The 14,410-nt window shown below is 43.8% G+C and overlaps 1 protein-coding gene across 12 annotated transcripts in view; it reads right to left on the reverse strand.

Moving 5' to 3' along the window:
• ARHGEF9 (Cdc42 guanine nucleotide exchange factor 9) overlaps positions 1-14,410 on the reverse strand; it is a 236,819-nt gene that overhangs the window by 32,390 nt on the left and 190,019 nt on the right. For all 12 annotated transcript variants that reach the window (XM_080366128.1, XM_080366132.1, XM_080366133.1 and 9 more), the window contains 3 exons: positions 14,142-14,321; positions 11,855-12,087; positions 7,203-7,332 (listed from right to left, as the gene is read on the reverse strand). In XM_080366128.1, coding sequence (XP_080222254.1) covers positions 7,203-7,332; positions 11,855-12,087; positions 14,142-14,321 — 543 coding nt within the window. The remainder of the gene's footprint in view (positions 1-7,202; positions 7,333-11,854; positions 12,088-14,141; positions 14,322-14,410) is intronic.

A 14,410-nucleotide genomic window follows, 5' to 3' on the forward strand; every position in this document is an offset into this window, starting at 1 on the left:
AGGTATTTATCCACCTCTCGATCTCACTTCTGTAGCTGTGGTACATGCCGGCTTAATTAGGGGTAACTTCCCAGGAACACAGAGGGTCATTCCCAGAAGGGACGGGTCGTGCATCATGCAGTGTCTCAAGAGTGTGGTGTCAGGGTGTGATTTCAGCCATGGATTTTAGCCAGGAACTGGGGACCCATGTGCTGTTGCAACAGCTCAGGTACACACAAGCCCTTGAACAAGAAGCCTCTGAAGAGAACACACCGGCTCCCGAAACTGTGGGGTTTCCTGGCTAAACATGAGCTTATATGAAGCAGATTTGTACAAGCCTATGGATGGGAGCTTTTATGAGAGGGGGCGAGCCTAGAAGAGGCTGGCTGCTAAAAATAGAAAGCCAGTTTTGTCTTTTACTCCTGTGGTAGCATCTCAAGCCTGAGGACACACAGGACTCTGTAAACACTTCTACTTGATTAGCTGAACCCAAACTATGTAGTCCCTGCAAGCAATATAAAACAAAAAAATTCAGATCTGAAATGATAGGATTTGTATTGCATTTCTTCTGTTGGAAAAACAATTTATATACAGTCCATAGGCTAGAAATAGATGATTACCAATGCTGGGTTAGCAAATTTGGAAATATATATTGCAAATAGTTTTGGACTAGCACACAGCTGGCCAGCGTGCAGTCCCCAAGAGCAGCATCTCCATGGCTCTGCCTGTTCCTCAAGCCCTGGGCTGCTGTAGCAATACACCAGCATGGTTGCGCTGCTAGAGCCTCCTCGAGCAGATGCAATGAACCTTGAAAGGCATTTATTTTTCCCCAACACAGTTATACCACCTCTTTGAATAGCATGAACTGTCTTCTGCTAGTGGAGCGTCCCTAGCAGGGGGCTGACAGGGTCAGCGGCAGAGTGGCAGGCAAGGAGGGAAGCGTTTGCTTTTCTGCTCCGCTGCTAACGCAACTACCCCAGCACACCTCGAGACTCGGTCCTAACTTCAGGCAGGCTCTCCGCAGTGCCTCTCCAAAGCCACTCCTAGGCTTGGATCCCTCCAATCCTATACAAAACGACGAAAAAATAATCTTTTCCACTTTTTTCCAAGCAACTCCTGAAGAGGCTGGATCATCTATAACCTTCTATAAGTTAAGATAAATATGGCTAAAAAAGGAAGAGGCTGAACTTTTAGTTACTCTGCACTTGCAGATGTCCTATTGACTTCAGCAGCGCACAGTGGCAAAGTGGCCAAGAGAAGACTAGATGACCTCCTGAGGTCTTTTCCAACCTGAGCTATCCTATAAGCCTATAATAAAAAAATTCAGCCCTCCCTAGCGTGCTTCTAGGGTTTTCGCTGTGCACCCTGCTACATACAAAGGGCAGCAGAAAGAAAGCTGACTCCTTTTCTTCATGTAATCACAGGCAGAGTCCCAAGTACTTGCTGTGCAATCATGGGAGCAGAAGGTCACCCAGACCTAGGCTGGACGTGTGCTTCATGCTCCCTTGAGCTTGCCAGCAGTAGAATGACATATAAAGTCCTAGGGCTAATCCTGATGGTTGCAGCAGAGGGTCAGCTCTTCTGCTGCTGCTGCTACGGGAAGATGTCAATCCACAGCTCCTCAGTTGTGCTATGTCCACCACTTTCTGTAACAAGGAACTGGGAGGAACCAAAGGGTTTTTACTAGTGTCATGAGAGAAACACCGCTGGGAGCACCAGCATAACAAGGGCCGGCGTGGGACTGCGAGCTGCAGCACGTCACACCTGCCGGCCTGCCCCACTCTGCCCCACGAGCAATCCCTGAGCAGATGCTGTCCCAGGCTCAGCAGCACTCAGCAGCCCATCGGACCCGCTCCCCTGTGCCCGAGCCCGGCTCCTGACATGGCTCTTTGCTGTCACTGCTGGGCACAAAATCCCCTTCAGTAGTTAACATTCAGCGAGCAGGGCTCTCTTCTGCCTGACACTGCTGTTCTTTAATTAGAGATTGACAGGATGATTAGCACTCTGGGCTACAGAAAGATCAGAAAAAGGAAAGCAAGAGAAATGTTGTCCTTTTCAGCAGGCTCATTTTTTGAAACCTTCTGTTGCTGGGGGGGGTGGGGGGGAGGAGAAGGAAAAAAAGAAGGATCCGTTTCAGTCCCTGATACGATTTTTTTTCCCAGGATGATTTCTCATCAGGCTGTCTTCACTTTGAAAACAGTACGTTGGTTGCATGCATCTTTTTTTTCCTCATGTCATTCTTGGATTCAGTAACATAATATTAGGCTGAGGCCAACTATTACATATTACACAATTAAGGGCACAAAGTCTTGATTTAAAGGACCCGTAAACAACAAGAATGGAAAGAAATTTAAAAGGACAGTGTTCATTGTATTTCTCGATTATATATATTTTCCCCTTCATGTAAATCTAATACTCTTGAAACCTGCCAAAGTGGCAACCCATGGGAATCTTGGGTAGAAATATCCAGGTATCTACATAAACCAAAGTAATCTGTTTAAATAGCAAGTTAAAACTAATCCAAGCTGATGAGCAAGGCTCTCTCCTGCACCAAACATCCCGCCACTGACTTGGGGACCTCCACAGATCCCCTCCCAGGGAATGGGCACCACATTGCCTCCCTCCTCTGAGAAAAAACTTGGACTGAATGGGAGGAACATGTTGCTGGCAGCTGCCACGAGGGCCGGAGAGAGAGCCTGAAATGCTGCAGGGATCGCTGCTTCATTTTATTTTTATGTGGTTCAAGAGCTTTATGAAAAGGCATACAACAAAGCAACTCTGAGGTATGCCAAAGCACAGACCTGTTTTCCATCTCCACATCACCTGTAATGGGCACCCAGCAAGGGTGCAGTTGCACTCAAGGCTGTGGTGGGCACCTAAGTCATGCCAAACAAACAGCAAGCTGCAAATCTTGCCCAGGAGCAGCGCCGCAATGAGCTGGGCACTGCAGCACACTTGCCAGCATGCCATCATGGGCTTACAGGAGCCACAAGGAAGGCAGGACAGCGGTGAACATGCTCCTCTGGTGGCAGTCCAGCAAAGACTGCACAGGAGCAGAGAGACAGAGGAAGGCAGGGACATACCTCTCCTTCACTCCCGCTGCCTCATTTGTGTGCCTGTAAATACTGCACTGCCCAAACTGGGGCATGCAAGGGCTTAGAAATGATGGGCTTTGTGGAAATAATCTCTTTGTAGTACCGTTGTGTGCATCTATATCTCTAGATGTTACCCACTAACCTTTGAGATCTGTAACACTCTCTCAGAGGGCAGGAGCACAAGAAGGGACTGAGCGCGTAAAGGCCACCCAGGATGGGCTCGGTCTGGCCTGTTTGAAGTCTGATCCAGAGGAGACTTTGCAGGCTGTTCTGAACCTGCTCCAGCCAGCTCTGTGTGCTGGGTCTGCCGGCCTGCCTCCAAATGTCGCTGTTTTGATCTGAGGGTATTTAACTACAAGTAAGGGGATGACGCTGCACGAAGGGAAATAGAGGTTGAACATCAGGAAACACTTCATAACAAGGAGAGCTCTCAGACATTGAAAGGTCTCGGCAGGAGGTGGTGGAAGCCCTACATTCTGCACCATTAACAACCGAAAGGACAAAAGGCACTAGAGAATTCAGTGTAGGCAGGGGCAGCACCTCTCTACGTCTGTTTATATATTGGAAATTAAGGTTACAAAATAAAGAAGTGAGTCATACAAGACAGAATTCCAATCCAGGCTTTTCGGTCAAGATCACATTCCTACAAATTATACAGGAATACATTTCAAAGCGATTGGGATTATTTCTAATTTGCAGTAGTCAGTGAGATCAGAATCTCCCCTTAAGATTCTGCTCAGTCATTACTTGTATAAAGCTGCCAATAATTCCCTAAGACTTCACGCCCTGGCTGCCACAGCAAGCTTATCAGCTGCCACTAGAGTCAGGCCACCCTTTCTGGGTCCCATTCGCAATTCAAACCGTCATGCCCTGCTTATGTGAGTTCTTGGGAAAAAGCCACAACCAACAACAGCCTCAGTTAACTCAAAGATATTCGCATTTTTCAAATGCTAACACCAAAATTCACCTTCATGGGACCATGCGAAAAATCTTAAGGGATAAAAATGATTCCTGAAACACACAGGCACAGCTCCATGGGATTCAGTAAAATCCCTTCTGCTTAAATCAGCTAGGACATGCCCCCTAATTTTTCTATTTGTTTTAGGATCAGCAATATTTATACATTCCCAATAGCACCCTCTCCTTGCAAGAAAATGTGTACACACACTTTGTATACAAGAACATTTCAAATATTGACTCACTAAATATTTTTTCGTTTGTTTGGATTTTTTCTTCTTTCAAAATCTTTTTCCAACATGTCACCACAAAACACGGGTAAATTTAGACGTGAAAATGCAATTTCAAATCAGAGTCAACATCGTTAGGCTAGAGATGTTGAGGGAAACCGGACATTTCCTCAAATGAAAGACTTCAACATGCTTAAACATTTAGCCTTGGCTGCTGCTGAAATAATTCACCTACAGTGGGAATTTGAGATTCTCTCTATCTTGTGCCCTGGCTGAATTTCTGCTGAAAGAAGTCTGAACTGATGATTTTCTTCTCTTAGTTCCTGCTTTCTTGGACTTGGTGCTTTTTTCAGATGGTCTCAAGGAAGACTGTGCTGTACACCCTGGGTCCACGCTGCCATTGCTTGTTCACACTGCTGTGCCAGCAGGAGAGATCAGGAAGCTACTGTGACACACAGAGGGACAGACAGGGCGTGCTTTTGGGGACAGACTAATTAGAGCAAGAACAGGGCCACAGAAAGATGTGAGAATAATGCTGTGGGTTCCTCTCTCTTTCAGTGAGTACTTGTTATAACTGGACAAGCATTTGTAGAAGCACGAAGCTGACAGAAGGTCACTCCCAGCTGAGCCTCCTCCATCAAAGATGAACCGGGAGTTGTGGTTTTCTACTCTCTAGCCCAGAAGATAGATGCATGTTCCCCACAGAGTGGAAGATGCTAGGGAGACATTCCAGGAAATCCCTCTTCTACTCTATAACAGCCTCTGTGTAGAAGACAAGGGCCTGAACCCTGGCAGGCTCGGTGAGAGATCAGCCTGATAGCCTGTGTCCTGGAAGACATCTCCTACACATAGATATCAGCTGGGGGGGGGGGTTGGAGGTTAGCAGCTTGGGTTTGCAATGCCTACAGAGAGTATCTGCACAGATCTAGGACAGATCTAAGCATCCAACACTGCTGTTGATTTCTCCTGCTCTCTTCCTGCATTATATTATAGTTAACTTCTGAGTATTGTGGTGTTTTGTGCATCCTTCTGGCCATTACATGGACATCTGTGAAGTGGGGGCTGGATCTGATGATTCAGAAGATACTTTAGAGGAAAGAATCAAGCAGTGAAGTCCTCTGCTGGATCCAGCTCCCATCCTCTAGTGTTCTCATCACAACTCCGTGGCTCTTCTTGATCCAAAATACAGAACAGAAATGCCAAAAAGGGTGTTTTACTGTGAATGGGGGCAGTAGCTTTATTCCCATTGGATCTCTGAGCAGCAGCAACAGCAGGTTTTGCTGTATTATGAGAAACTGAAGGATGTTGCTGCAATATTTGTGCTTAAAATTTGGAACAGTTGAAAAAAGCCTGGAAGAATGATTTGGCAAATTCCTGAGGATAGGATGGAGATAAAGAATGGGTACTGCTAAGCAGGAATGAATTATAAAGGATATAACTGAAGCTAAGCAGGAATGAATTATCAAGGATATGGCTAAATAAAAATGAATTATCAACTGAGCTAATGGAAGAGAAAAAGAAACTGCTATTCCACAGATCCTATGTGGAGGTCACCTTGGCTTTCCACTCACACATGAATATTCACTGACTTGGAATTGACCCGTCCTTAATCCAGATTTATTTACAATGAGGGTCTCAACATTTCTTACAAATTACACACATTAGCTCATCACATGGAATATACTGAAGGCTGAAGATATATCTGATGGTCCTGTGCCTCCTTGAGAGCAGCTTTCTCATTCTGAAAATGAGTCTGCTGGTGAGTGAGAGCGGTTTCTTCACAGTAAACAACAGTAAAACAATCAAGCAAATCATCTGCATTCTCTGCTCTCACAACCAGACATAATTTAAGAACCAGCTATGATTGCTGCATTTATATGTTTTATCAAGAGGGTTGAATCCAACTTTCATTATAGCAATGAAACTAATTCAGTCAAGGAGGATACACAATCAGAAGGTAATGCACCTGTATTTCTCTTCCTCTCCTCCCAGCCTTCCTAGATCTTTTCCAGGAAAAAAATAATTGAAAGATTAATGCATCTTTCCCTTACACTAATTTACATAGTATGATCTCATTGACTTGAATTTGGAGTTATTCCAGATCTTCGTGACTGTGAGGAAGAAGAAAGGCTGTTCCATCATTCTGAGCATCTACTTGCTAAACACATGGAGCGATGACAACATAGAGGGAATGACAAAAACATCTGTCCTTGGTCTGCTTCAAAACCCCTATTTACAGATTACATTCATACAATGATTTTTAAGAAATTCGGGATGAAAAGAAAAGGAGAACATAATTTTTGTATGGCTTTTTTTTTTTTTTTAACACATGGCAAAAATGCAGGAGACTGAAGGCCTGCTAGTGAGAAATCCCTCGCTGACTTTGCCTTGCCTGTGTTTCTTAGCTCCTTGATTATACAATCACTACACGGAGTTGGTTCAGAAATATCTTTAAGTGGGTACTCATTCTAAACGTGCAAATATCATCTCCAGCTTCAGCTTAATGCTTTAACTTCTAAACATAAAGCAACCACCAGAAAAGTTTTCTACATTTCCTTAACCTGGAACAATTCCTAGGGCTTTTTGCTACCTCTTTCCTTGCTCCTTCCCTCATGACAAAGCACAGAGCCAGAATGCACACAGAGTTTGATCCAAATCTTACTTACTCCCAGGACAACAGCATCACAATTGCAGAAGTTACTCCAGATTTCTATTGATGAAACTGGAACTGTACCCTAGATTTTCTTCAGAGTACCATTAATATTTTACATCTTATGTGCCATCTCCCAAGTCTGTAAATATGTCTTCTCTGTCCCAAGCTTAATCCGAAGACCAGATTGTAAGAAATGAACTATATGGGTCTTGGGTAATTCAACAACTGCATGGAATTTACTTTTTCCAGGTTTATAGCATCTAAATCAGGGTTGAGCTTCTACCGTACCTCCCAGTCCAGCACAGAGGCCTGCCACTGAGCTATCTTGTCAATGTTCTCCAGCCTGCGCTTCCGCTCGTTGATCTGTAGAGTCACATTCCTCATGACAGCGAGAGCAGCAGCCACATACCTGTAGTCACTGTTGAACACAAAAGAAAAATCCATGAAATGGAGCCTGATGAGCAGTGGAAATGCACCGGAGTCTATCATTAGCAGCAGCATAATCTCACCATCCTTTTAGAAAGAAATGCAGGTAGGATTTGCCACTCATTACTACGATACTGTATTTTTTCCATCAGCAATGTCTTTCTGGATCATCACAAAAGAGCAGCTTGTTTGAAACTAAAATTGCATGTGTACGAGACAGAGAAGCCAGCCAACTCCTCAGCTGGTTTTCATTAGTGTAACAAGTACAGTCTAGCTTCTGCAACCCAACATGCAACAGCTGTGAATATTGCTCTTTAAAGTCTTAAGGTGCTCAGCTAAAGAGCATCCCAAACAAAAGTCTGAACATTTTTATAGCCTGTGTCTTTGAGCCTGGATTTTTCCATTTTTAAAATGAAATTAGAAAATATTTTTCGATTAGACACAAGGTTGGAGCACCTTTCAAGCCATAAGGTGACTCCAGGAGTGCCACAAAGTATTTATCCCATGGCATTCACTCTCACTGCAGACTTCAGGTGAGCAAATCAAAGCAATTGTGGGTTTTTTTTTCCTGGATGGGCCTGTGAGTGTAATAACAAAGAGTGAAAATAGCCTCCCACCATGGCCAGCAAAGATGATGATCAGTCTTTTCAAAAAGTGATGCTGAAATCAATGCTATTGATTTCTGCCCTGTGCCTTCTTTTCCATTCCAAGGAACCTTAATGTTCATTTCAATCGGAAAGACAGACAAGACCAGCTGCTATAATGCCACCATAATATATTATTAACTTAAGGGTTGATATTGATCACTGACTAATGAGAAAAACTGTGATCTTGGGCAGCTGCAGGGGGAATGGCTTTATTGATTATTGCTAGGAATTGCACTGGTGACAGCTAAAATAGGGGTGAATGCTGTGAATTTGATTCCTTTCCCCATGTGATCCAAACAGGGTAAATATTAAGAAACAATCACAATGTGATATACAACAATATTATTTGCTATTTTGCTATCCTTTCTTGGATGAAATCTTCAGATGTATTTTCAATTGTTATTCAATTCTTATGCCAAAATTCTAGCTGAGGTTAAAAAAAAAAAATCCTACGAATTCCAGAACATCCGGACTGGTCCTTCAACAAAGATTAGAAGAATAGAGGAAGGGCTGTCTGACATTTCCATCATAATACGCAATGAAGAATTTCTTGTTCCTTCCTTTGTGGGGCCATCTGTATGAACAGAGTGTCTTGTTGTGTAAAGGAGACACAAAACTATGCCAGAGAGATGCTAGTCTGGTCTTCAAAATGTCCACGAGTTCTTCTAGGGAAGCAGGTAAATCACTATGTAGAGGCAGGGGGAGTTGTAGGTTTAGAGACAGTCACTAATAATCTCCCAGCAATTATGCTCATGCAAAGAAGGGAGGCTAATGTCAGGCCACCCATCAGCAGTCTCCTCTTTCTCACATAGCATGTTCATACACTCTTAACTGCAGCTCAGTTATGCAGCGGGAATGCTAAGGACACCAGCAAGTTGCACTTAGGACCTTCATATATTTAATTCATACTAAGCTGGAGTAAATCTTTAAGAGGTGAACAGATGTGGCTTTGTGAAAAATTCAAATGAAGCTATCTCAAAACAATAAGCAATTGAAGGGAGCCAGGCTCTGAGAACACCCTCAACGCTTGCCTCCATGCGGAGTGGGCCGGTGCCCAAGCCGGGTTTTATCTTGGTAATGCTAATTCACCAATGCCAATGTTATGTTTGAAGAGAAAACCCCATACACATTTTTCTTTCACGCAGTAATGAAGAAAGAGTCATGACTGAACTTTTTGGGCTCCTAGCCCATGTCTGTGGCAGAGCTGGTAAAAACTTAGAAGAAAAAAATAGCAGAAGCAAAGCACTTGGCCGGTGAAATAATAAAAGGATACCATTAACTATGAAATTAAGGTAAATAAATTGTTTGTCAATTATATTGAGGCTGCAATGACCACTTTTCAGTGCTCAATCAGAATGCAATTCTAGACTCTTTCCAAATATCACATGCTAGCTTGGCGGAGAGTGCTCAGGTTTCTGGTTTCAGCTCTGTTGTCCTGACCTGGTGCAGGGAAGATCCATAGCACTGCCAAGTACGATAGCAGTGAAGAAGGGGGGAAAAAAAAAAAAAAAGATAAAGAATATATTCCACTGTTGGTTGAAGCTGGCTTATTTGCTTTCATTGGGACTCCTGGTCCTTCCTGAGTTTTGCCTTACTTCATAAATGGTTCAACTGATTTAAACAATATCTTCTACATACTAAATTCTAATCAGAGTGCCTAAGAGACTCCTAATTCAGCCAATGATGAGCCTGATTTCACTGTATTAGTCCACTCCATAATCTTCTAGCTTCTGTTTCAGACTTGCAATCTAATTGTGAGCCCTGTCAAACTACGAGTGCATGAGGACAGCTCACCACCTGATTAACAGGCCCAGCTGAAGCTCCCAGGTTGGCTTCTCAGTGTCTCTTGTTCATAGCTGACCCTTACAGTAACCCAGCCTGCAGGTATCCCGCTTTTCCCTGTGTTTGATATTGTCACAATCATGACACTCCCCAAAGGTCATTTGCTTTTCTGATCTCAGGCTTTGCTCATCTCAGCCCTGACCCCAAAGCCAGAATCACGCAAGCAGAAAATATCTGTATTTCAAGCAGGCAACCGCAGCAGCCTGAGTTTTCTGCACAGCCCCAGTGCAGAATCATCGGGTGGTAAGACACACTCTCTGTGCCTCACTTTCCCCACTCATGGCATTAAGCTGGTCAGGATATGAGCTGGGTTGCCTGGAGGATCGGTCTCTCCCAGGCTCTTTGAACACTTGAATCTGAGGAGCTAGACCACAGGGAAGCATGGTATGACCCACCCCAGTTTTGTGTTATAACACCATTCCTCCATGAGTCAATACCCTCTCCAGAGCACACCCACACTAAAGGCAGTATGCCACTCCAGCGCTGAGGTAAGGCACCGGTCTTCTGCTGGCTCTCTGTGCAGCCATGACTTTCATACATGCACTGTTGCAGCTTCAGGAGGTTATTCTTTATTACTCTTTACTAACACAAGGCAAGCAAATATGATCCCACTTTCCCTTTTTAGAAAGAAACAAGAGAAATGAAGTGTCCATGGCTGTGTCCTATCACTGACACAAGCCACTAAAAAAAGAGCTCTCAGTCTGAATCAACTAATTGTTACTTAACGACAAGAAAGGTCTGAGCCTCCTCAGAATATGACTATTCAGAATCTGATTACTTAGCAACATGTTGATTTTAAAACATCCCAAAGGAAAAAGGAATGTACTCCCAAAATAATCCAACCCTTCTGTAATCACACTGGCCACATCCCCTTTGGTATCTCTCCTAAATAACTCGGAGAAGGTAATTTAAAACACAGAGCTCTGCTCTCTGAGGCTGCTCATGTCTTCCCATTGTAAAGCCACAGTCACAGTGTAAATACTGTGGGGACATCACATGGCTGGCAAGGAAAAAAAGCCACAACATTTGGGATCCTAGAGCTGCTTTCTGATGCCCTAAGGTTCCCATGAGTCCACTCCAAGTTTGATTTGATCTCATTATGAAGGAAAAAACATAAATTGGATCTGGAGCCAAATGCACGTCCAAATTGGTGATTCTGAACTGGGCATTCAGCTAGTATGAATCAAACTTGTGAATCAGGTCAAAGCAAATCAATGCATCTCTTTGCTCATAACACATCTCTCCACACTTCTAGAGCTGCGGTTAGGGAAAAACAAAAAAATCAAACACTTGCAGAAGTTTCTGAAAAATCTGTGGTCTTCTTTGTTCTCTGAAACACTTCCTTTTAAATGGCTTTGGAAAAAGGAAGAAAATTGGCAAGGCAAGAGAATATCTACTCATAGGGGGCCTAATTCTTCTTCCGTCTTATTTTTATAGCAGTACATCACAACTGATATCATAGGTACTTTTCTTGATTTACACTAAGTCAGGGAGTCAGGTTCATTGCCCTCAGCAGCAGCAAAGGAGATGCTGGAAATGTTGGGAAGTAATCAAATTGCTGGGTGCTCCTCTGAACCTAAACTCAATGGCAAAATCAGAGATGGAACCAGGCTGAAAAGCAGAGCAGAAAAACCTGAGCATATTCAGGTTTGAGTTGCAGATCCTGGTCTTCTACCTGCTATGTGCTGAGGTCCTCTTCAGGATAAAGGAGTAGGCTTTTGCCTTTCTGACCACTGAATGCTAATTAGGCAATTTTTCTAGTGTAACTGGTAGCATCAGAAAGTATATGCAAGGGTAATTAGTTCACATGTGTGATTATAACAGAGATGAGTTCAGCTCCATTGAGAATCAGCGCTTTGAGAAGCTTTGTAACTGTCTGCTAAACCTTTGCCCTGCTTCAATTTATACAAGATGTCACAGAGAGAGGAGCTGGACAGAAAAAAAATCCCAATGCCTGTGTGTGTGCAGAAGCCATGTAAAAGAGCAGTGAGCAAAACCCTTCCACGAAATAAGAGACTGGCATACCTGTGATCCTGCGCCGTGTACTTCAGTAGCTCTGCGAGCTGCAGCGGGTATTTGCAGATCTTCTGCACTGGCGTCAGTAGGAAACCATCTATGGCAATATCAATCATCTGCTGCAACAGACGACACGCTTCGAAGAAATGCTGGTACCTGCTATCTTTCATCAGCTTGGAAAGCTCCATGCATGCATCCAAATGATTGTTACAGTACTCCGAATAGATCCAGAAGCCATCTTGCTGTGAGAGGCAGATTCACACAGAGAGGACTACATATCAGAGAAGCGCTGCAAGCACCCGACTGGCCAACAAGAACACATTACAACTAAAGAAGAAAGAATACCCCGAGGAAGGAGGAGGAAGGACTCATCCTAGAGTACTTTTCCTGCTTGGAGGAGATGCTGCACGGTCATTCTGGGGAAAAAGGGAAGCAGAGAGGGATCTGCATAACTGACACATCACTGAGGTCTCTGTAGGTACAGGGTGTGTTAAAGTGAACCCCTGTGCAGCGTTGTGGGTGTTCCATTTCAAATTCTGTGGTGGGATTTTCTTTATGAAAGGTAAAGGTAGAACCCAACAGAACTCTGGCCTTTGGTAATACAGGATGAAAACCTTGTTATTTCTAGAGCTAGAGCTCTTTCCCTGAAAGATCATAAAGCACCTGACTAGTGTTTAGGGCTGGGGACATTGAAATTCCCTTTACCAACAGGGAACCCAAGGCACCAACCACTGTGTGGATTTTCTCAGGACCAGAGAGCTGGAAAACAACAAAGATGGGAAAAACAAAGAATAAAACCACCTCACACACATGCCCACCCACCCTTCACACTGGTCTAACAAGTCTTTTTGTGCTAATTTGGTTGGAATCTCCTTTTTCTGCCCTCATGAACCACAGATGGGGCCCATGGCAGTCCATCACCCTTAGCTCAGGCTCGATTCACCTGGGCCACACAGACAAGGCAGACAAAAGGTCAAAGAAAGATTACACTGGAAGGAAGAGACAGATACAAACTGACCGCCCGATAACAAATATTAAGACTGTAGTTGAGACAGCCCAGATATAAGCCCGGGTGTTGTAGGTCAACAGCCTCAGATGCTACATCAGGTTGTGGCCAATACCTTACAAACTACAGAAAGGACAGCTTCTTTTTTTAAAAAAAAATATGCTTGACCAGCAATTCTTATTTCTCAGTCCCATAAAGGGCCCATATAACCTGCCGTTCTGGGAAGAGAGTAGCTCAGTTTCTTTCCCAACACCACAGATGACCAAAAGCCAGGCGCTGACACCTCTCTCTTCCTGAAGCAGATAAGGAACAAGATGCTTTGCAGATCTATATAACAGGATTTTAATTCCCTCATCCCTCAGATTCCCCAAATGGCTAAACAGGGATAATTTATCAGTTTATCAGCCAGCTTTTAGCCTCCATCTGATGACAGGTAAGTGTCAGCTATTCCTCCGAATAATGGTAGTAATTCTTATTATTGTCACTCTAAATGAATTGACAGCATAGCCTCAAGACATGAAGTTTTAGCTACTGATCCTCAGCAAGATTTCTTACATCTTTGTAGCACAGAGCTGGAATATGCTGCTGCTTTGGAAGCAAGTAACACAGATGCAGGCTCCGATAAAAACGAGCAATTGTAATGCAACTTCTCAGAAAGAAACCTGTTTTTTCAATTAGAAGACCAATGTCGCTTGAGAGATGTTGTGAACCTTTTTAGGGATGCCTTGCTTAAGTTTCATGAATGTCTATCAGAAATGTCTCTAATAAGAAGTGAACTGCTGTCAGCTCAGCCCTGACTGTACGTAATGAGGTAACAAGAGTACAGGATCTGCACCCCGGGTTGGAGCACCTCATACGTAAGCTGTGATACGGCACTTCATTCTCCCTGAAGAATGATGAAGAAGCCTAGAAGCAGCCTTCTCATCATCCATGACCTGATCAGGCTGGCCTGTGAGTGGGTTTAAGTCATATTCTGAAGAGCAAAAGAAGGTGGGGAGTAGGGGAGGGACTGTGTGTACATAACATGATTCAGGGTGGATGTGAAAATATGTTGAGATTCAAATGTACTAGGGGGTTCCCAGCTATACGCCTCACCTCAAACTCTCCCCTCTCTATATCTCATGAAGTAAATGGAGGGCCATGGAGTAGTCCCTGATATGTAACTAGAACAGAAAAGTTATTCTGCGTGGTTCCTGCCTCCTGACTTTTTCTGCTACTCCTTCCCCCTCTGTCCCTCATCCCCCAAAACAACCCCCAGAACTCCCAAACAAAAATGCCAAATTAACTTACGTGTTCCAGGAAACACGGTCCAATTTCACTGAGATGGGGGTCTTCATTGTTGTACTGCTTCTCCAAGTCCCGGACAAAACCCATCTGAAATCTGTAGATATCTTCGATGTTACCAAAGATGATTTTTAGCTGTTCATCACTGAACATATCCCTCCTCTTCCGGCACTGCTTTAAGTAACCCTGTAAAGAGTGAAAAAAGAATAAACCATGAAATAACCAAACACTTATACCAAGTCTGTCCCCAGATTATTCTTGAGGAAGGAGCAAGT

The sequence above is a fragment of the Falco punctatus genome (assembly GCF_963210335.1).
Source record: "Falco punctatus genome assembly, chromosome: 15".
Classification (NCBI taxonomy): Eukaryota; Metazoa; Chordata; class Aves; order Falconiformes; family Falconidae; genus Falco; species Falco punctatus.